A 22,996-nucleotide genomic window follows, 5' to 3' on the forward strand; every position below is an offset into this window, starting at 1 on the left:
TACACGTTACACACGTAAGTTCCAAACTTATTCACCGTATGTATCTTAACTTCATGCACACCTTATTTGATCTGAACGACAGTCTCCTATTAAATTTCATCTTTCAATTTGCAGCATTTCGACTTATAGTAACAGGTATTCTGCTTACCTTATCGGTGATGAGCTCAGGGTTTAGGAGACGTCGTACCAGCTCAACGTTGTGCGCTTATTCCAAACGGTTCGCCGACCGGGAGACAGTGTCCCTGACACTGTCCGGTGTTTTGGCTAAAGACCACGAGTTGTCAATTACCCTTCTCTTGACATCACGTCCGCGGTCACCAAGAAATTGTTAGGTTACAGATTTTAGTTATTGATCTGACTCCAAATTGCGATCAACACTTAACACATAAATTGCTATGTCCTAATCCACACACTGGCGCACCTAACAATTTTGCGAGTTCGTTCTGTCAAAGAGAAGACCAGTAGATCAATTAGACCAAATTTACCAATTATTTATTCCTGACAAAGCGCACTAATACAGGCCTGGGTCCCGGGTCCCTCACACTAAAACTCGTGCGTTTTTGTGACCACCAAAAGACGACACATTCTTCCGGGTTGCCCAGTTTTAAAGAAACACAATATGAATATTAAAGCATGCAAAATATTGTGAGATGATTGGTGGATGGCCATCTCCTCCCCGTGTCGGTGCTACCGCGGAGGTCAGGTGGTTGGAATTTCCCGCGAAGTCCGAGACACAGACGTGCTGTTGTTCTCATTCCCGAACTTGAGATTATCTCGTCCGGTACTCCCTGTCTGGGCCTATACACAACACTTCCAAGAAAACAAGTTCATGCAGTTTGCCTGCACATTCTTCGCCCCCCACCAATCCACACGAGCACTCTAATACTAGATATTAATATGATTATAAGTTTAACACAACCTTAAAAAATATGTTTGCAAACTGCCGAAAGCACATTTTCCTTTAAGCTGAAACTGATTAACAACCCCCTCTGCCACGTACCTGACCAAAACCTTATCAGAAAAGTTTAATTGAATTCATGCCATACCCTGATAAAAAAACTGTTCCTTTATTTTTTTTGAGCAGTGTATATTATTTAGTTTTGCATATTCAACCCTGTGCATCTTCGCTCCGCAATTGTGGTATGAAAAAGGAAACGTTAGTGTAAAAATTTGCTGGCTGAGAATGGATTGTTGGGTTTTCAGTTATTTATAATGAGGCAAATTGCTTCGGAACTCAAAGTTTCGCTTCTCAACGCTCCTTCTGGAACAAATTAGTGTCGAGAACCGAGGTGTATAGGTGAATATCCCCTAAATTAACACCCTGAACTAGATTTCTTAAAGGGAGAGCATTAATATTACTCAGCACGAGAGGCTGTGGGGCAGGGGGGTGGCGGAGACAGCCATAAGTCTCCCTGAAACACTCAGCAAATGAACCGATCATTTTAAAAACAACTGTACACTTAAAGAGAAAGCTGAACCGTTTAGCACATTTAAGCATGATTATATGGATGTGGCTGAACACGACACCAAATCGAGACCAAACTTTACTCATCAAGCTACCCTAATTGCTAGGGGGAGACAGTGGAGCCACAGCAAGAATTAAATTAGGTCAGTGATTCTGCAGGGCCAGAAGAGAATGCCTTGCTGGCCCTGCTTGATTGTAGGATCAGTTTGCTTGCAGATTGTAATGGGTATAATTTTTCCAAACAAAAATAGTCTCAGATTTAAGATTGCCTGCAGTGCTTGGTTTGTCATGTACTGTTAAGGCCTTTGTATTTTAACAATTTAGCAGGTAAGTCATGTGATTAGCCACTAGACGGCAATGTTTGAACGGAGGATGTTTTTTTTTTTTTTTGCAGTTTATTCCTCACGAGGACTGACAGGCAACGGCATATATACAGGGTGCCCCAGAAAGATGTAGACACCTTTTAGCAGCTGATAACTCAAAAGTTTGTTTTTTCTTTGCAGATTAAACCCATCGATCCAAATGATGGCACCCAGACTTTGAAGAAAGAACATTTATTTAAATATATATATATATATGTATATATAATTTGTGTGCGTGCATGTATCAGAATCAGAAAACCTTTATTGTCATTCTACATAGTACAATGAAATTGGAGACCTCCATCCAGTGCATGAGGTAGATACAAGTAACATAGTCAAGTAAACGAATAATAGAAAAGTAGATGAATAATCGGAAACAGTAGTGCGGACAAAGTGCAGTAGTCGTGCAGGAGGAAAGTGTCATCAGTGTCGGCTGGAGTTTAGTATGTATGTATGTATGTATGTATGTATGTATGTATGTATGTATGTATGTATGTATGTATGTATGTATGTATGTATGTATGTATGTATGTATGTTTTACACTTTTGACTTTATTAGACAGGATTTTGGGTTGTATAGTAAATCTTTGACACACAACTAGTCTTGGAACTTTCGCACATGGCTCCGATTAGTTTAGTTTACCTGTAAAACAAAACCCAGGGTGAACTTGCTTCCGGGTTATTTTAAGTAGAGAAAGGGATCAACAAATTGGCGGAACCAAGCGTAGAAAGTAAAGTTTTGTATCGCGGACCAGGTTGACCGATTATGGAAAGCAATTCGCGGCCGAAGACAGACATTTGCCACGGGTAAGTGTTTTATCTGACGAGAGACACCTCCGGAAACAATTCACGCATAGAATGGGGCTCCCCGTCAGTTGACTAAATACACGCTTTTTCTTGGAGGCACGATTTCCATGTTTGTAAACCTTTTAAGGCCGAATCTTGTCAATGGACTGATCTCTGCAGCTGCACAACCAAGAAGAGGGAAGACTACCTGGAATGGCCCGAGTACTTCATGGCTGTGGCATTCTTGTCAGCTCAGAGAAGCAAAGACCCGAACTCACAAGTGTGTATTGTGTCCCAACTTAAAACGATTCAGTTTTTGTTGGAAGGGCTTAAAGTTGAAGCCCTTCCAACAACAAACTGGTTAAGGTTTAAGTTTAAGCCTTAAACTGACATTTCAGGCTTTAGTTAACATGCACAGGCAAATGAAGTTATATTAATATATAATGCGGGTGCGTGCGCAAGCGTTCCAACAAGTTGGTTCCAAAGAAAAATCGTCACAAAGATTGTAAGTTTTTATACAGCTATAAAAATGAGTAAAATGGCATGATTGCACCAACCTTTTAACTTTAAAACTATATTGATGGATTAAGCCGTACAGATAATGGATGGATGAGATCGTTAAAGTCACAAATATATTTTTGGATCCGAAAAACACGTGAAAATCACGAATGTATTTGTGAATCTGAAAAACGTGGAAATCACAAATATATCTGTGGATCTGAAAAACAAAATTGTGGATGTATTTGTGGAAATAATATTGACACAAATCTCACCTCATAAAACATGTTAAGATTTAAATTCAGTTGCCTTGTGTGCATTAATTTGTTCTTGTCATATTGGCATAGCTTGCCTTTGTAACGTGGGCAATGGTGAAGAAAAATGAATAAGGACCAGGCGAGCATGACCGTCATTGCATGTTTTTTTTGTTTTGTTTGTTTGTTTTGTTTTTTAATACAGTCAAAACTCGGTTTTTGAACGTCCCGTTTCTCGAACAAATCGGAATTCGAACAAAAAAAATCTAAAGTTTTTTGCTTCGGTTGTCGAACAAATTTTGGAGGTCAAACCTCGCGAGATGAGCCGAGAGGACCCGAGAAAACCCGACCGCGCGGCCCGGATGCCGACTGACTCCGTTGTTGTTGTATTTTCGTTACTTTGACAAACCCCTAATCATGCCTCCAAAGAAAGCAAGTGAGAGCAGTGAAGCCATCCTAAAACTCAAAGACACTCTTAAAGCAATGCGACAGTGAGCGCCCGGCGCGCTGTGGTTGCGCGATCGGACCAAATTCAACTCCATGCGCACTGAGGTCCAATTTTGGAAAGTACATCAGGAGTTTAAAAATATTTTCTAAATTTCAGCGACGGCACTGTCACAATAATGCGACTAGCGCGGTGCAGATGCGCAGTCGGCGTTGCGCTGCAGTCGCGCGATCGGACAAAATTTCGCAAATGAAAAAATGCTTAAAAAATGCAGTTTTTTTTTTTTTTTAGTCTTGGAATGGATTATTTTTTTTTCTATTATTTGTAATGGGAAATATAGATTCGGAATTTGAACGATTCGCTTCTCGAACTGCTTTCTGGAAAGGATTGTGATCGAAAACCGAGGTTTGACTGTAATTCCTTACGTCATCTGGAACAGGTATTCATGGGAAAAAAGAGGCACCAAAATTGAAAACCAAAATTTATTATTATATTGGAAATTGGTGTAGTGTTCAATTTCTCGAATGATCCATAGGATAATCGGCTCCATAAAGGTTCATTAATGACAGCCCTAGTTATTTTTGTAATTACAGGTGGGGGCCTGTATAGTGAACCAGGAGAAGAAGATTGTTGGCATTGGCTACAATGGAATGCCTAACGGCTGTGATGATGATCAACTACCTTGGGCTCGGTCGGCGGCTGATCGTCTGGACACTAAATATCCCTATGGTAATGTGTTACTTGAACAAAAATGGACTTGTCATAACAGCATCAATTATTACATGACTTTATTCCAAGTGCTCACTCATGAGTGTCCGCTCTGTACTATAGTCCCTTGCATGGCCTATGTCACAATGACGTCAGGGTGCTAGCTGGAGCAGGGATCGCACGGCGTTTGCTACGTTGCCAATGACGATTTGAAAATGAATTTGGCGAGATAAATATTTCTCAGGTGTAGAGCTGATTTGTTTGATAAAACTCTCCTTGTGGAAATGGTCTCAAAAGCTGTCGTATTGAAATGAAAATGTCCGTTTGCGAATCAAACAATCCCACGTTTCTAAATGGGGCCAGTGATGCATATGATTGACGATTGTATTGTTAGAGATTTGCTCACTCCAACTTATTTTGCAAGAACCAAACAGGAGACAAGCAAGTTCTTTTAGACACCTGCAGGTGGAGAGTCCATTCGTCGCTGTCTGAACAGCGATTATCGAATGAAGTCTAAAAGTCTCCTCCCTGCAAGGGCATATTTATTAGGAGGAACAGAGTGGGGGTGAGTGGACAGGTTTGGTGAACCCCCGGCCTCTGATAAGATCAGAGCAGGGGGTGTTTTACACTGTTGTGGGAAACAGAACAACTTTGATTGCTTCCCCTGCAGCTGGTCAATCAAGCAGAGGAAGCAACCACTTCATCTTACTCTGCATTGTGAGGGCAAGACGTGATTGATTTAATCATTACATTGTGAGGGCAAGACAAGATTGATTTAATCATTACAGTCTACATTCCAACATAATCCTACGATAAAGATAACCTGGAAAACCCTAACATCTATCATCACAATATGGCTTTCAATCCAATAGCATCATTTATAGTATATTCCACATTGCAGTGAGGCTAGCAATGTATCGGCATTGCTACTAACATAATATTGATAAGCACACTGCACCAACAATGTCTCAGCACCTGAGCTGCAGCAAACAACAAACAAAGTTTAGTTTTCCATATCCGTGCCCACAAAAAAAGAAGCAAGATGACACAGCGAAACAAGCTTTTAACCGGGACTCAACTTGTCAAATAAAATCAGAGTGGTTCGACAAGTTCCCAGGGATATGACATGGCATGGAGAAAGGAATGTTTTTTGTAAAGCGTTTTTGAAAAGAAGCCATGGGTTTTTTAGTTAGTTTTATATTTATATTATATTACTAAACACAAACAGCATGATCGCACTTTAAGCTGGGTCTCCATAACATGGCTCATAGTGGTTTAAGAGGTTCACCACCCAAAAAGGCGTAATAGTTAACTCTAGTAGTGTATTGTTCATTTAAATTGTCATTTTATGCTGCTCTAACAAATGTATGAAACCTTATCTGTCTGACTTTTTTTTTTCATTGTTTTGAAAAAAATATCTCTTTTATATTTAAAATTACATCATAGTCACATACAGCACCAATTCAACATTGAAGACAAACTCAAAAGTGCTTCTTAATCAGCCAAACTCAGAACATACACAGGTGGATTATATTAATCACCGGGTTGTGTCCCACAGTGTGCCATGCAGAGCTAAATGCCATCATGAACAAGAACAGCGCTGATGTGAAGGGCTGTACCATCTATGTTGCACTGTTCCCCTGTAATGAATGTGCTAAACTCATCATCCAAGCAGGTTGGTAATGGTGTAATTTCTATTGGCTGATTGATGATGATTTTCTTTTGTTAGTGATGGATTTAAGTTGAAATGCTAAGAAAAATGCTGATTTATTTGGGGGGGGTGGGGGGGGTTAAGTAATGGTTAGTGGCTTTATGAAACTGTACTGAGAACTATTTTTACTCCCATAGTTAAATAGTGTAACAACAGTATTAAAAATGCTCTTTGCATGTCTAATAACATAGTTGTACAGTACCTTGAGATATGAGTTTAATTTGTTCCATGACCATCATTCAAACGGCATTCCCTATTGAAATGAATAGAAATGCAATTTATCTGTCCCAGCCATGAAAAAAAAACATTTATTTGTGTTATGTCATTACTAAAGGGTTAGAGACTATTTACTCTTATTTATTTTCTTATTTGTTTAATTAAATAATGTTTCTGAAAGTCAATATGACTTAAACATTTTTACAAGTATTTAAAAATACAATAAAGTGTTTAATAAACAATAAAGTGTATAAAACTACAATAAAGGTTAATAAAAGTCTCGTGTGAATATTGTAACAATATATTTACTCTGGTTTATTTTTTAACTAAGAATGTTTCTGAAAATCTGTTTGACTTTAAAATGTTTACAAAAGTGTTCAAAAATAGCAAAAAGCATTTAAAAGTACAAATACAATACAGTGTTCAAAAATACAATAAAGTTTCATAAAAGTCTTTTGTGGATATTGTAACAATATATTTTCTCAACATTGCGGATTTTCACCTATCACGGGTGGTCATGGAACCAATTATCTGCGATAAACGAGGGATTATTGTAGACCCGAGACAAGCTTCGTTCCTGTCTGGATGGAGGAAATCACACATTTGTTTTACGTCTTTTTACTTGCATGCAGCGTTTGATGACTTAAAGGACGGAAAGGGGTCTCCTCATACGTATGTCTGGGTAGTCAAGCAATGAGAGTAATAATAACAAGACCAGACTCTGGAGAGTCAATGCCAGTAATTAACATGAATATTACAACCTAAAGATCAATTACTAGAGCCCTCACTGGTAGAAGAGTGAAAAAACAGTCAAAGTCAGACATGTTGATTGCATTCTTCTACAAGGGAGGGACATCCTCTTATGCAAGGCTACCAAACAGCATGTTTAGGGATCCTGCAGTGTTGGCTTGATTCAGTGCACAAGATGAGGTAAGAGTTGGGGCAGGACATTTTGACAATTCCCTAAGCATCTGCTTGTTCCTGGCTGTGCCTTTTGTCGCAACCTACCACCCAAGCTGGCTCAGCGTGAATCCCCCCCATAACATCAAAATGCAGAGGGCAGGAAGCCCCCCAAAATGAACATGAAGTGCCCCAACATGAACAGGAAGTGAACTAGAAGTGCCCCAATTTTAACAGGAAGTTAACCGGAAGTGGCCCCAATCAAACCGGTAGTGCCCCCAATAAAACCGGAAGTGACCTCATATAAACCGGAAGTGATCTAGTATAAACCGGAAATGACCCAAGACAAACCGGAAGTGACCCAAATAAATCAGTTGACCTTAATGCTACCAGAAGTGCCCTCAATAAAACCAGAAGTGCTAAAGTAAACATTTGCTCTAACTTTTACAATTTTTGTCCGATTCAACCTGTTTCAACTTTAGAATTCCCAAGTGAAACTTTTAAACCCGTAGTTTTCGTTTCGTTACAAATTTCAAAAAAATTTGCCCCAATTTCTTTTTTAAATTCCCATTCATTCTCTATGAAACACTACTTTGAATGTAACTACATTTTTCAACCGATTCAACCCATTTCAACTTTAAACTCTTCATATTTTTCTTTCTTATTCCACAACTTCACACTCATGAGAAATTCCACATTTTTAATTGTGAAATTCCCGCCAATTTTTCCAAAATTTCGTTTTCCCTTCTAATTTCTACATTTTTCAACCGATTCAACCTGTTCCAACTTTAAAATGTTTATCTTTTCCCTACCTTTTCAAGAACTACCCACTTGACAAAAATTCCACATTTTCAATTTTGAAATTCACGCCACATTCTCCCCAATTTTTTCTCACGTCTTATTTCTACACGTTTCAACCGATTCAACCCATTCCAACTTTCAACCGTTCATCATTTTCCTACCTATTGCACAACTTCCCACTTACTAAAAATTCAAAACTTTCAATTTTGAAATTCACCCCAAATTCTTCAAAATTTTGTTTTACACTTCTCATTTCTACATTTCTCAAGTAATTCAACTCGTTTCAACATCATTCTGCAGCATTCCCTAAGAATTTATTCAGTTTCTTCGCCTTCACATGCAATTTCTCCAGAAATTGCATTTTCTAGTTGTGTATCGTTGCTTTGTCGCACTGACCTTCTGTCCAGGCATTAAGGCAGTGGTCTATCTTTCTGACAAATACCATGACACACCTGAGATGACTGCCTCAAGACGACTACTCAATATGGCATGTGTACAGTTCCAGTGAGTAACCATTTCTTGTGTGTGACTTTATAGTATACAGATTTGGTGGTCCCAACTTGTAAAACATTTTTCCCATAACGCCAACCCACCGTTTACGGTTGAGAGATGGTCTTCATAGTAGTAAACTAATGCACATAGAGACATAGTGGTGCTTTAACTGCCACCGGTGGCTACAAAATGGGGCACGTTCATATGTACAAAAAAGGCGTTCATACCTATACCCCAACATGTACAGGGAGTGAGTTATGAGTATTTGAAAGTACAATTTTTGCCCATTTTTGCATATTTACAGAGGTCATATTTGAATGATAATTTGATAAGATATTTTATCAAATTTTGGGTGTTTCATCTAGTTAACATGTTAAAGCTGAAAAGTCATTGAAAACGTTATTTCGTGACAATGTGCTCTTTACAAAGAACAATCATGGTGTTTTTGAGGGTCTGGACCTAGGCGAAAACTCGTGAGACTTGGCACACACATCACACCTGGCATAGCAATCAATATTTCAGCGATCTCTTATGCGGGTTTCAGAAATTGGCTCTACAGTGCCCTCTATAAATTGTTAATGAGCCAATCCTGGTTCTATGTTTCACCTAGATCTGTGAAAATTCTGTGACTTATGTAACAGTTCAAGACCTAAAAAAAAAGGCTCACCTTATGCTAACAGGAAGACTGCCATTTTGACATTTTTTTTAACTGGGCAGCATTTTTGGTCTTTTATAGTAGTCATATTTTAAGATTTTGTTTCTTTAAAGAAAACAGTGCTACAGTTAGGCTAGTAATTCTAGACATTTGTTTGTTTTTGTGTAAATCTATGTATTTACATCCTCCTGTCTTCTTGTTAGGCAATTCAAGCCGAAGAGGACCAAGATTACCATTGATTTTAATTCCATAAACCTCCCAACAGCGCTGGACAACTCAACAACGTGACTATCCAAATTTCTGATCAAGGCCAGCCAAAAAGCCAGAACATGGAAGAGAAAGTGTTGGATTTGTTATGTATATACTTTTTGAGCCCTGTATCTTTGTTTTTGTTTTTTTGACAAGATACAGATTACTTGCTTTTGCAATCTAGGTAACAAGAAGAGTTTTATAGATATTGTTTTCACATTTTTAATTGAAAATTAAATTGAGTTCCACCTACAAGTCTACATGTTTTAAGTTTAAAAATTATTCATCTTTTTTTTTTAATCCAAAGACATTCCCCAACTATGGCAAAGGAGAAATATTGTTAAGTTCCTGTCCATTTCACTTACAGTGGGGCAAAAAAATATTTCGTCAGTCACCAATTGTGCAAGGTCTCCCACTTACAAGATGAGAGATGGCCGTAATTTTCATCATAGGTACACTTCAACTATGAGACAAAATGGAAAAAAAAAAAAGTATTATGGAAGCTGACCTCAAAGTATGCTTTAAAACGGGATCTTGCCCCAATTATTCCATTTTGATCTCTCAGACTGTCCTGTCAACATTGTGAACATATTTTTTCCATGGTACAAAATGATGTGTCCAAGTTTGTGTTTTTCTTGACTACAGGACTCACAAACATTTGTTTTGAATGAGTTGAATCACTGACATTATGGCCCATACCCCACTTGCTTTGGCACTGTTACAGTTTTAGAACTTGAAGAAATGGAGTCGAAAAACAAAAAGTGCTGCCTAGCTACAAAAACAGATATCCTTATTGAATAAAGTACATAAGCAGACAAGTATATTCACATATCAAATCAATAAAAGAAGCATTTTAAGCATATAATTATACCTACACACTAAATCAATAAAGTAGACATAACTAGACATTTTTGATATGTGGTAATGACAAAGGTTTTTATAACTTTATGATCTGATATGTATTTCTGTGCACTTTGAAATAAATGTTTTTTTTGGTAAATTTCCTGAATACCTTAATGACCCTTAATGAACTGTTTAATCCATCCCTGATGTTTTTTCTAAATCACGGACACTGCCAAAGGCGTCTAAGAATGTTCAGTACTCGATTATATCTTATGTTTTGATTAATGCTTGATGTGTCGCCTAATGCTAGACGCCAGCTTTGGATTATTACAGAATATTCTGGACAGAGGAAAATGTTTTGCCTAACAATGATGAGATATGGGTGGAAGAAGAAGAGGAGCCAAACTGTGGAAATGATTTTTTTTCTTTTTTATAAAAAAATGTTGAAACATGCCAATGACTACAAAGTAAAATTGTCGCAAGAACTGATACTTTCGGTACCAACACGCAAAAAATACGTCGATACCTACTTTTTTGTGGTACCGTCTGAACCGAATGTTTAACTTTTCACTCGGGGAACTGTGTCGATCTTTGCCAGAACTGAAGGGGGCAGTATATACATGCGAGCAGCACGGAGCAGCAGTCAGCGGCGCTGAAGATGATTTTCGCTCATTCGTAACAATGGCTTCAGCAAGTGGTAGAGTAAGTCCAACACGCCGGCTTGTTGAGAAGCCAAGTCGATCAAAGAGTCGTGTGTGGAAATATTTTGCATTCGAGGCGGATGCAACCAGAGCAATTATAGAATCGAACAAGCCAACGTGCAAAAAATGCTCGAGGGGTTTCTACACCAAATGGCAAACACATAGACAAAGTGCGCAGACAAATGCTTAACTATGCAAAATTACGTTTGGGCACATGTTGAGGGGTGTGCGCAAGCCTTCTTGGCTATATATCAGTCTTGCTTGTTTTTATAGATGTGTGACTTAAAGGCTCCATGCCACTGTTGGTCCTTTTTAATGTATAACGTTTACTATACGGTTTAAGCAGTTTAAAAAAAAAAGTGATTTTAAAACTAAGTGGATTCTGTTGTTTTGTTGTTTTTTACCGTGGTACCGATTTAGTATCAAGAATCGTGGAAAATCACAGGTATTTGTGCAGACTACTGAAATTGTGGTATCGTAACAACCCTACTACAAAGTTGCACAATCACCATTTCCTATACAGTGGAGCTTCGGTTTTCGACCACAATCCGTTCCAGAAGGCTGTTCGAGAAGTGAATCGTTCAACTTCCGAGTCATGTTTTCCCATCACAAATAATGGGCAAAAAATTAATCTGTTCCAAGAAAAAAAACAAACGAAACACTTTTTTAAAAGCATTTTTTTTTCATTATTTTACACCATAAACTGCATAAATAAGTGAGTAGGTAATGTATAAATAAATAATATAAATAATAAACTGAATTAATAGAGTATGCTAGGCTGGGGAATGTATTGCCGTATCTGTAGCAACTCGCTTGTGTGTTTCATTCTAATGGTAAACGATATATTATTAAATTGTGAGGGGGGGAAAAAGCACATCAAAACATTTTTTTTTTTGTTTTTACCAATGTAAGACAACATTTCAAAGATCATGTGAAAGAAAACAGCAAAAACGTTTTCTTAATTTCAAAAAACGAAAACAAAAAAAACTGCAGAAATTGTAATGAAAGATAACATACAGTGTACGTACTATATCAAAGTTCGTGTGCAGCAAAAACAGCAAAAACATTTTCTTTTTTAATTTAAAAAACAAAAACAAAAAAACCTGCAGAAATTCTAATGAAAGATAACATACAGTGTACGTACTATATCAAAGTTCTTGTGGAGCAAAAACAGCAAAAACATTTTCTTACGTACAGTACGTATTTTTACAAAAAAAAAAAAAAAAAAAAGTTCATTGGTCCCTTCCTATAAAAACATCGGGAAACTCGTCTGTAGGTGTTGTCTCTCTCGCAAATCTTTTCAGTTGGGAAGACTCTACCACTGGATGTTGTTTCCTATCCTAAGAACCTAAGTGTAACTTGTTTCTGCCTTCTATTAAGAATGTAATAATGAACGGAGTCAATTGGCATGCGGCCTCTCGGCTCATCTCGCGAGGTTCGACAACTGAAATTTCGTCCGACATCCGAAGCAAAAAATCTCAAATTTTTTGTTCGAATACCGATTTGTTCGAGAACTGGGACGTTCGAAAACCGAGGCTCCACTGTATTTTCCATTAGTTACAAAAACACTGCCCCAATTGCAGAAGCACATTTCTCACATTTCCCTCAACATTTTATCCACATATGCTTATAGTTATTCATAAATACACAAATACCTAAATAACCGACAATAAAAGCTTCATTGATTATTAAGAATGCATCAAAAGGGCTATTTAATGCATTAAAATACAAAGTTTGAATTTTTTTCCCTTTATTTAGTGATCATGTAGGGATGTCCTATCCTATAGAGCAGGGGTGGGCAATTAATTTTTACAAGGGGCCACATGAAAAACCTGAGTTGTGTCAGAGGGCCACACCTACAATAACTTAAACCTGCTCAATTTTCTTCCATTGTAAAATGCACTAAATTATTTATTTTAAATAGCTGGTACTGGTAATTAGAAGAATACAATTATTCTGTTTATATTTATATTAAGCTATGTGAAATTGTGGTGTATAGGTCAAATAAAAAACAATCATCAATTAGTACAATTTATTCTTAACTTTAACTTTTCCTCAAATGACAAAGCCGCTGCATCTCTGGATGTGAAGTTTGATAAAAAGTCCTTGTTGGGCTTGCAGTTTTGCTAGCAATGCATTAGCCTCTGTTGCACGCTGTTTATCAGACAGATGTATTTTTTCTCATGCCTGGTCGTGTAGTGGCGACTCAAATTATATTCTTTAAACACAGCGACCTGTGTGCCACAAACCAGGCACACGGCTTTACCTTTCAGTTCTGTAAAGAAATACTTGGTGGTCCATGTCTTGTTGAAAACACGGCACTCCTTGTCAACTTTCCTTTTCTTTGTGTCAGCACACATTTTGAGAGCAGCATTACTTCGCGCTGTTCACCTACATGCACAGCTCACATGCACGCACGCTTCACGGAAGTGCGACGCCTTTCAAAATAAAAGCAGCACAGTTGTATTGCATGTACAACACAGATTTTTTTATTTATTCAGTTGTAATCAAATATAATTTATGATTGCGGGCCGGACAGAGACGCACAAAGGGCCGGATATGGCCTGCGGGACGTATTTTGCCCGGGTTTGCTATAGGGGATATGCACTGACGTCACAGATCAGGGCGGCCATTTTTGTTTGGGTGGCAAAAAGCCTCGTCCGCTGCCACTGGACGCGTGAGGATGGCGGCCTGGGTGGGTGTCGTGAGTGATTATTTCGTCCAGTTGGACCAAGAGATACATTGAAAAGTTGAAAAAATATAACATCCGTGTTGATCCGCTGTGGAAACCAAGTAAGAACGCCATCAGCTCAAGCGTAGCAAGAGCTTGGACAGCAAGCGCTTGGTCCTCTGATAAGGCGACTTTTCCGCCAGTATCATATCCAGACATTTATAACTATTCGATAGTTGTTTTTAAGACAAGCTTAATATCAAAATGGAAACTGGCGGATCCAGTTTGGTGTTTCAGGTGGCGCCGAACTGATCTTTGGGTGTATCCGCCTGTGGCTGTACCCTGTATCCGCCAGTGACAATGGATGATTCTGACTTATAATTGTAGATATGTATATATCTAATTATTAGAAACTAGCAATTGGACAAACATACTGTAATGAAGCTGTGTAATTATGCAACTCTGCCACCGATAAAATGTTTAAAAAAATGCCCCAGTACATGTACCGTAATTTCCAGACTATAAATCGCGTTTTCTTTCATAGTTTGGGTGAGTCACTTATACTCAAGAGCGACTTATATATGTTTTTTTTCAAAAAATTTTACTTGATCATTAAGACATCACTTATGTCAGGCAGGGAACAAGGCGGAGGACTCGGATGCAGAGTCTTTCTTTTCTCTGATTTATTCCAATAAATGATGATCAGAAAATCCAACTCAAGGCGCCTCTTGCGAGGGAAACACTCGGCAAAAAGTCCAAACAAAAAGCGTCGCACTCGGGCGAGAGAAAAAGGGCTATGGGGAACAAGGCAGTAACAAAAAGCGTCGCTCTGTGGCGAGACAAAAAGGAGGAATCTTACTGGTGTTCGGACGTCAAGGAATCGCTGGTGGTCGGGACGAGGCAAGACACACTGGCACAAGACAAGGGGAAGACACAGACTAAATACACACAAAAGGGCTGGGACGCAGGTGCTGACAATTAGCGCCAACCACGCAGGTGCACACAATCGGGATCAGGGAATACAAGACAACCGAAAACAGAGGAAGGAGACACGAACTGAAACGGAAGGGATGACAAAATAAAACAGGAAGTGAAGTTACGACACAGACAAGACAGAAATCCGGAAAAATAAACGTGACCGCATGACATAACCCCCCCCCCCCCCCCCCCCCCTAGGGCCGGATCCCAGACGGCCCAGGAGCCTCAGGGTGAGCTGCATAAAAGTCCTCAAACAGCCCTGGGTCCAAAATAAAACTAGGCGGCACCCATTGCCGCTCCTCAGGCCCATAACCCTCCCAGTCCACCAGGTACTGCCAGCCCCGGCCCCTTCTGCGCACGTCCAACAGTTCTTTCACCGTGTAGGCCGTCCCACCTCCTACCGTCCGCGGGGGCGGCGCAGGATCTGGCACCAACGGACTGTCCACTACTGGCTTGACCTTCCCGACGTGAAAGGTGGGGTGGACTGCAAGGGACCTGGGCAAGCGGAGACGCACCGGGGCCGGGTGCACGACCTTGGCGATGGGGAATGGACCCACAAAGCGAGGCGCTAGCTTCCTGGAGTCCCCCCGGTGGGGAAGATCCTTGGCGGACAGCCAAACACGTTGACCCCGCTGGTACACGGGCGCCGGACGTCTCCTTCGGTCAGCCATTCGCTTGACACGGTCCCCCTGGCAGATCAGCGTGGCCCGCACCGCCGACTAGACACGACGACAGCGGCGCACCAAGGCGTGGGCCGAGGTCACCGTCACCTCCGGCTCACTGTCAGGGAAGACTGGGGGCTGGTAGCCATACATGCACTTGAACGGTGACATACCTGTAGCCGTGGTGGGCAGGGAGTTGTGCATACTCCACCCAGGTGAGGTTCTTGCTCCACGAGGACGGGTTTTGGGAGACAAGGCAGCGGAGACCCGTCTCCAACTGTTGGTTGATGCGTTCTGTTTGCCCGTTCGCCTCTGGATGGTAGCCCGATGTGAGACTCACAGTTGCCGCTATGAGCCTGCAAAATTCTTTCCAAAACCTGGATATAAATTGGGGACCCCTATCTGAGACAATGTCCTTTGGGAAACCATGAATCCTGAATATGTGGTCCATCATTACTGTTGCCGTTCGTTTAGCGGACGGCAACTTGGGCAGAGCGATAAAATGAGCCATCTTCGAGAATCTGTCTACAACAGTGAGTATGGTTGTTCGCCCATTTGAGGCTGGTAGCCCCGTGACGAAGTCCATGGAGATGTCGGCCCACGGACGCGATGGAATGGGGAGGGGGTGTAGCAAACCCATGCGGGTGCCGTGGGAGTTCTTATTCCGGGCGCAGACGGGACAGGCTGAGACGTATTCCCTGACGTCTGCCCCCATGGAGGGCCACCAGAATCACTGCTGGACGAAAAACGGGGTTCTGCGCATGCCCGGATGACAGGAGAGTCTGGAGGTGTGAGCCCAATGGACAACTTGGGACCGTAATTGATGGGGAACGAACAGTCGGTTCTCAGGGCATCCACTAGGGGGTGGTTCGTTGCCATTGGCCTGCCGCACCAGGCCTTCGATAGGCCAGGCCACTGCTCTTACCACGCAACGAGGAGGCAGAATGGGTTCGGGCTTTTTGACTTCCGGACCTGGGCTGTAGACACGGGAGAGCGCGTCAGGCTTGGTGTTCTTGGATCCCGGTCTGTAAGACAGAGTAAAGTTAAATCGGTTGAAAAAGAGCGACCAGCGGGCTTGGCGAGAATTCAATCTCTTGGCTGTCTTAATGTATTCCAAGTTTTTATGGTCTATCCAGACCAGAAAGGGCTGCTGTGCTCCCTCCAGCCAATGTCTCCATTCCTCTAAAGCCAGTTTTACCGCCAACAGTTCGCGATCTCCCACGTCATAGTTCTGTTCGGCTGGCGTCAGCCATCTGGACAGGAACGCGCACGGATGGAGCTTGTTGTCACTTCTGGCTCTCTGGGACAGAATGGCCCCTACCCCTTGATTGGAGGCGTCAACCTCCACCACAAACTGTCGTGACGGGTCGGGAAGCGTGAGGATAGGAGCGGAACTGAAGCGGTTCTTGAGCTCCTGGAAGGCCGCCTCCGCTTCCGCCGACCAGCAGAATGGAACCTGAGGAGATGTTAGAGCATGCAAGGGAGCCGCTGTAGCACTGAAGCCCCTGATGAACCGCCTATAAAAATTGGCAAAGCCCAGGAATTGCTGCACCTTTTTGCGGGAGTCAGGGGTAGGCCAATCAGTTACCGCGCTCACTTTTGCCGGGTCCATCTTAACTTTGCCCGGGGCTATGATAAAACCGAGAAAGGATACGGTGTTTGTGTGGAATTCGCTTTTCTCGGCCTTAACGTACAGTTGGTGGTCAAGGAGCCGTCGCAGAACAGTCTCGACGTGAGACCTATGGGTCTGCAAATCCGGGGAATAAATCAGAATATCATCCAAGTATACGTACACAAATCGATCCAAACAGTCCCTCAGAACATCATTTATCATGGCCTGAAACACCGCAGGGGCATTGGTGAGGCCAAATGGCATTACTAAGTATCCAAAGTGTCCTCGATGTGTGTTAAAACCCGTCTTCCATTCGTCCCCCTCCCGGATGCGCACTAGGTGGTACGCGTTGTGCAGGTCTAACTTCGTGAACACCCGGGCTTGCTGTGATTGGTCGAACACGGTCGACATCAGGGGAAGAGGATACCGGTTTTTGATTGTGATCTGATTGAGTGGGCTGTAGTCAATACAGGGACGTAGGGTGCCGTCCTTTTTGCCCACAAAAAAGAACCCCGCACCCGCTGGCGACGATGATGGTCGAATCAACCCTGCTTGAAGAGAGGAGTCTATATACTCGTTCAGGGCCTGCTTTTCGGGTCCCGAAAGGGAATAAAGCCTCACCTTGGGTATGGTTGATGCCGGCAGGAGTTCAATGGCGCAATCATACGGACGGTGGGGGGGGTAGGGAGGTAGCCTTGGCCTTGCTGAATACCTCGGCCCATTGGTGGTAACACGCGGGAACCCCGGTCAAGTCTGGAGTTTGCGAGTCTGGAGCAGAAAGCACAGAGTGCGGGTTAGATTTGATACATGAATCGTGACAGTAGGACCCCCATCCCGTTATTTCCCCTGATCCCCAGTCTATAGCGGGGTTGTGGCGTTGAAGCCATGGATACCCGAGAATGAGGGGGTTCATTGGGGAGGTCACGACATGTAGTCGTATTTTCTCATGGTGGGGCCCAAAAGACAGCGAGACAGGTTCTGTGATGTGTGTTATCTCAAAAAGTGCCTGTCCATTGAGTGCCTTAGCGTTCACGGGAGTGTTCAGCAGGTCAGTCTTTATTCCCCATCGGCGAGCAAATGCCCAGTCTATCAAGCTTTCATCAGCTCCTGAGTTTATTAGCACGTCAAGTTCTATATCTTTTCCCAGCTGTGTAATCATGCCCTTGGGGAGAACTCGCCCCGGGGACCGAGCAGGAGAGAAGGCGCTTACCTTCAGGCTCCTCCTCACCGGGCAGGAGAGGAGGAGGTGTCCGTGCTCACCGCAGTAGTAGCATCTACCTTCCCGGCGTCGTCGTATCTTCTCCTCCTCGGTCAACTTTGCTCTGCCCAACTGCATCGGTTCCGACTCCTGGTCCTGCCGATCCCCGTCCGGCCTGGGGCGGGTCGCCTCTAGGACGGAAGGAGCGGCTACTGGCACGAAGGCGGGGGCGTTTCTGCTTCCGCGGTGCTTCCTCCACTCTTGCAGCCGGTTGTCGGTGCGGATAGCCAGCGCGATGAGTGCGTCGAGATCGGTGGGAAGATCCAGGGGAATTAGTTGATCCTGTATGGATCCAGAAAGGCCTCGGAGGAAGATGTCATACAGCGCCGTCGCATTCCAACCGCATTCCGCGGCCAGCGTGCGGAAACGGATGGCGTAATCTCCGACGGTCTCTTGTCCCTGGGATATCTGACAGAGTTGCCGAGCCTTCTCTCGGTCAGCGGAGATTGGGTCGAACACCGTACGCAGAGCCCCGACAAAAGCGGGGAGAGAGCGACAGGAGATGGAATCCATGGCCCATTCTGCTGTGGCCCACGTGCGGGCCCTTCCCGTCAGGTACGATACCATATAGGCCACCTTGGAGCGCTCAGTGGGGAAATCCGCCGGGGACCTCTCAAAATGCATCTCGCACTCAGTAATAAAGGCCCGGCTAAGGCCGGATTCGCCGGAGTAGCGTTCTGGAGGAGCCAGTCTGGCACCGCCGGTCATGGAAGCTACGGCAAGGGGAGTCACGGGGGAAGCAGCGGGTGTGCTGGAGGTCGCTGCTGGTCCCGCGTTTAAAAGCGAGAGCACGTCCTGCATTTGTTGACCCAGCTTTCCTACCTGGGCGGCGACCGCCCCTCTGAAATCTTCTTGGCTCTTTGCGAGCCCTCGGATCTCCTCGCCCAAATTGCCCACTTCCCTCTGGTGCTGGGCGAGCTGTGAGGCGTGGGAGCGCACTGCGGCGCACAGGTGCTCCGACTCTGCCGAGTCCATGTCTGGCCAGTGTGTACTGTCAGGCAGGGAACAAGGCGGAGGACTCGGATGCAGAGTCTTTCTTTTCTCTGATTTATTCCAATAAATGATGATCAGAAAATCCAACTCAAGGCGCCTCTTGCGAGGGAAACACTCGGCAAAAAGTCCAAACAAAAAGCGTCGCACTCGGGCGAGACAAAAAGGGCTATGGGGAACAAGGCACTAACAAAAAGCGTCGCTCTGTGGCGAGACAAAAAGGAGGAATCTTACTGGGAGTTCGGACGTCAAGGAATCGCTGGTGGTCGGGACGAGGCAAGACACACTGGCACAAGACAAGGGGAAGACACGGACTAAATACACACAAAAGGGCTGGGACGCAGGTGCTGACAATTAGCGCCAACCACGCAGGTGCACACAATCGGGATCAGGGAATACAAGACAACCAAAAACAGAGGAAGGAAACACGAACTGAAACGGAAGGGATGACAAAATAAAACAGGAAGTGAAGTTACGACACAGACAAGACAGAAATCCGGAAAAATAAACGTGACCGCATGACAACTTACAAGTATAGTTGACCACTTCCCATGTTATTTTTAGTATAGTTGATCACTTCACATGCTTTTATATATTTATCTTGAACATATTCAAAACATAAAAAATGAGAAAACATCAAATAAAGCAATTAACACTTTAAAGCACCATATCCTAGTCCACTGCCTGCTGTATGTACACTTGCTCCATTTTTGCTCCTCTTATATTTATATTTATTATTATTATTTATTATTATTTGTTTATTTATCATTTATTCAACACTCATATTTATTCATTGTTTGTGCCTTCTTGGGTATTTTTGTGTTGCTTGTATGCATATGTGTACTATCTCACAAGAGGGATAGTGGGAACATAATTTCAATCTCTGTGTGTCTTGGTATATGAAAAAAAATTGACAATAAAGCAGACTTTGACTTTGATAAAACAACCAAATAAACAAAACAAAAAACTACATCTGAAAAAAATTATATTTTCAGACAGACTGGATGAGGGCGCTCTAAATTTCACCGTTGGCCGTGACTCATCAACTGGGTGGGCTTAAGAAAAATGGCACCAAAAAGAAACTCATATTTTGCAGGTTACAAACTTCAAGTTGTAAAGTATGCAGCTGAAAACAGTAATCGAGCAGTAGAAAAAGTTTGGAGAACCGTGATGTACCAAGAGATTACTATTTCAAGTGACGTCAGTGGCACGGCGCGGCGGTTGTTTACATAAAGGACAAACGTACCCACGTAAGGACTACCGGCATCATTAGCGGTGATCACTTCTAAGTGACACGGAGGACAAAGAGTTTGAAGGAATTAAGGATTTGGAGTGACATAGAAGGTTTGAAAAACTATTATGGATTTTACGCACGCCCGGTCCTACTCTACTGAGTCGGGGGCCGGCGCTCGGCCGAGTCGCTGTCCGCGAACGGTGCATGGGGCTCGGACATGGCCATTACGCACGCCCGGTCCTATGCCATTGAGCTCTCGTGTCTGGAAGTCCACGCCGCCACACGCTTGGAAGTTTGTTTCGTTTAATAAAGAGCCGTTTACCAAACCCACGTCTATCCTTTTACTTTGTTAACGCTACAATATAGTTATATACTAGATCTGTGGAATAAAGAGGAGGTGACGTGAGGGCACACGCACGGCGATGTTGACAAAGGACGAGGAATTTGATCGATGGATTTAATGGATTTAAAGTGCACGGATGGTTTGATAATATTATTGCTTATATTACAGTTATTTGAAATATAGTTTATCTATCGTTATATGAGCCTGTAGAATATTTTGAAGTACAAGCGCCCTCAGCCGCGCGCACCCATAGTTGACAAAGAACGATCGATGGATTTAATGAATTGGAGTGACACCGATGATTTTATAAGCGTGTTATTTAATCGTTTTCTTTAATAACTCTATATGTTACGTCAGGCCTATTCTCAGCTCTTCGTTTGTGTTTGTCACGTCAGGATACCTATCGTTTAGCCTGTTGCTATGGTATCGCACGATCGATGGATTTAATGAATTGTAGTGACACCGATGGTTTATAAACATGTTATTTATGTAATAGTTGTCCTAAATCACTCTATATGTTACGTCAGGCCCGTTCTCAGCTCCTCGTTTGTGTTTGTCACGTTAGCATACCTATCGTTTAGCCTGTTGCTATCGTATCGGATGATCGATGGATTTAATGAATTGGAGTGACACCGATGGTTTTATAAATATGTTATTCATGTAATAGTTGTCCTTAATCACTCTATATGTTACGTCAGGCCCGTTCTCAGCTCTTTGTTTGTGTTTGTCACGTTAGCATACCTATCGTTTAGCCTGTTGTTGCTATCGTTTAGCCTGTTGTTGCTCATTCATGACTGTTTTTGGTGTGGGATTTTGTCGAATAAATTGCCCCCCAAAATGCAACTTATACTCCAGAGCGACATATATGTTTTTTTTCACTTTTTGGGGCATTTTATGGCTGGTGCGACTAATACTCCGGAGCGATTTATAGTCCGGAAAATACGGTATCTCTAAAGCTCAATCCAGCCTTGGCCCTATTAGCACCACCCAGCGTCCGCTGCTTTTTGCCACCCAAACAAACAGTCAGCCGATCTGTGACGTCACGTGCATATCCTCTATTATCATAAGTAGCATTATCATAACAGCCCTTACCAATCGCTGTCTCTGTCGTAGTTGCTTGTTGTTTTCTAAATGTGTAACAGAAACAAACAGGTGGGACGACCAAATGCGACACACTGTTTATTAGAGAAATTAGGTGAGCAGACGTGACGTTCCAGTAACAAGATGGAGTCGTGGTCAGTGATCGGGCGTTCGGTCAGGGCTGGCGGCGTTCGGGCTTGGTTGTTGGATGGGCGCTTGATCAGGGCTGGCGGGACCTCAGCATTGCATCTCTGCTTTTTGCAGACAACGTGGTGCTGTTGGCTTCTTCAAGCCGTGCTCACCAGCTCTCACTGGAGCGGTTCGCAGCAGAGTGTGAAGCGGTCGGGAAGAGGGTCAGCACCTCCAAATCTGAGTCCATGGTACTCAGTCGGAAAAAGGTGGAATGCCCTCTCCATATCGGGGATGAGATTCTGCCCCAAGTGGAGGAGTTCAAGTATCTTGGGGTCTTGTTCACGAGCGAGGGCAGGATGGAGCGTGAGATTGACAGGCATATCGGTGCAGGGTAGGCTGTAATGCGGACTCTGTACCGGCCCGTCGTGGTGAAGAAAGAGCTGAGCCAAAAAGCAAAGCGCTCAATTTACCGGTTGATCTACGCTCCTACTCTCACCTATGGTCACGAGCTATGGGTCGTGACCGAAAGAACAAGATCCCGGATACAAGCGGCCAAAATGAGTTTCCTCCGCAGGATGTCCGGGCTCTTCCTTAGGGATAGGGTGAGAAGCTCGGTCATTGGGGAGAGACTCGGAGCAGAGCCGCTGCTCCTCCACATTGAGAGGAGCCAGATGAAGTGCCTCAGGCATCTCACCAGGATGCCTCCTGGACGCCTCCCTTGGGAGGTGTTCCAGGCATGTCCCACCAGCAGGAGACCCCTTGGACGACCCAGGATGTGCTGGAGAGACTATGTCTCTCAGCTGGCCTGGGAACGCCTTGGGATCCCCCGGGATGAGCTAGATGAAGTGGCTGAAGCTTGCTGTAAACCTCCAATTATATCAATGGAAGCAAATGCATGCAAGTGTAAATGGGGGCAGTTGGTGTTTTTTTTCTTTTGTCTAACAATTTTA

The 22,996-nt window shown here is 43.1% G+C and overlaps 1 protein-coding gene across 3 annotated transcripts; it reads left to right on the forward strand.

The window, feature by feature from the left end:
- The first annotated feature begins 2,160 nt into the window (after positions 1–2,160).
- dctd (dCMP deaminase) lies at positions 2,161–10,542 on the forward strand. 3 transcript variants are annotated; one of them, XM_049721590.2, is made up of 6 exons: positions 2,161–2,274; positions 2,794–2,893; positions 4,404–4,539; positions 6,077–6,193; positions 8,554–8,650; positions 9,497–10,542. In XM_049721590.2, exons 2-6 carry the CDS (start codon positions 2,843–2,845, stop codon positions 9,579–9,581), a joined length of 486 nt encoding a protein of 161 aa, XP_049577547.1. In that variant the 5' UTR covers positions 2,161–2,274; positions 2,794–2,842; the 3' UTR covers positions 9,582–10,542. The 3 variants fall into 3 exon arrangements, with proteins under 3 accessions (XP_049577547.1, XP_068506886.1, XP_049577546.1); XM_068650785.1 differs by lacking the exon at positions 2,161–2,274 and adding an exon at positions 2,333–2,634 and having other exon boundaries at positions 2,762–2,893; XM_049721589.2 differs by lacking the exon at positions 2,161–2,274 and adding an exon at positions 2,343–2,634.
- Positions 10,543–22,996: the final 12,454 nt, after the last annotated feature.

The sequence above is a fragment of the Syngnathus scovelli genome, chromosome 5, assembly GCF_024217435.2.
Source record: "Syngnathus scovelli strain Florida chromosome 5, RoL_Ssco_1.2, whole genome shotgun sequence".
NCBI classification, from domain to species: domain Eukaryota; kingdom Metazoa; phylum Chordata; class Actinopteri; order Syngnathiformes; family Syngnathidae; genus Syngnathus; species Syngnathus scovelli.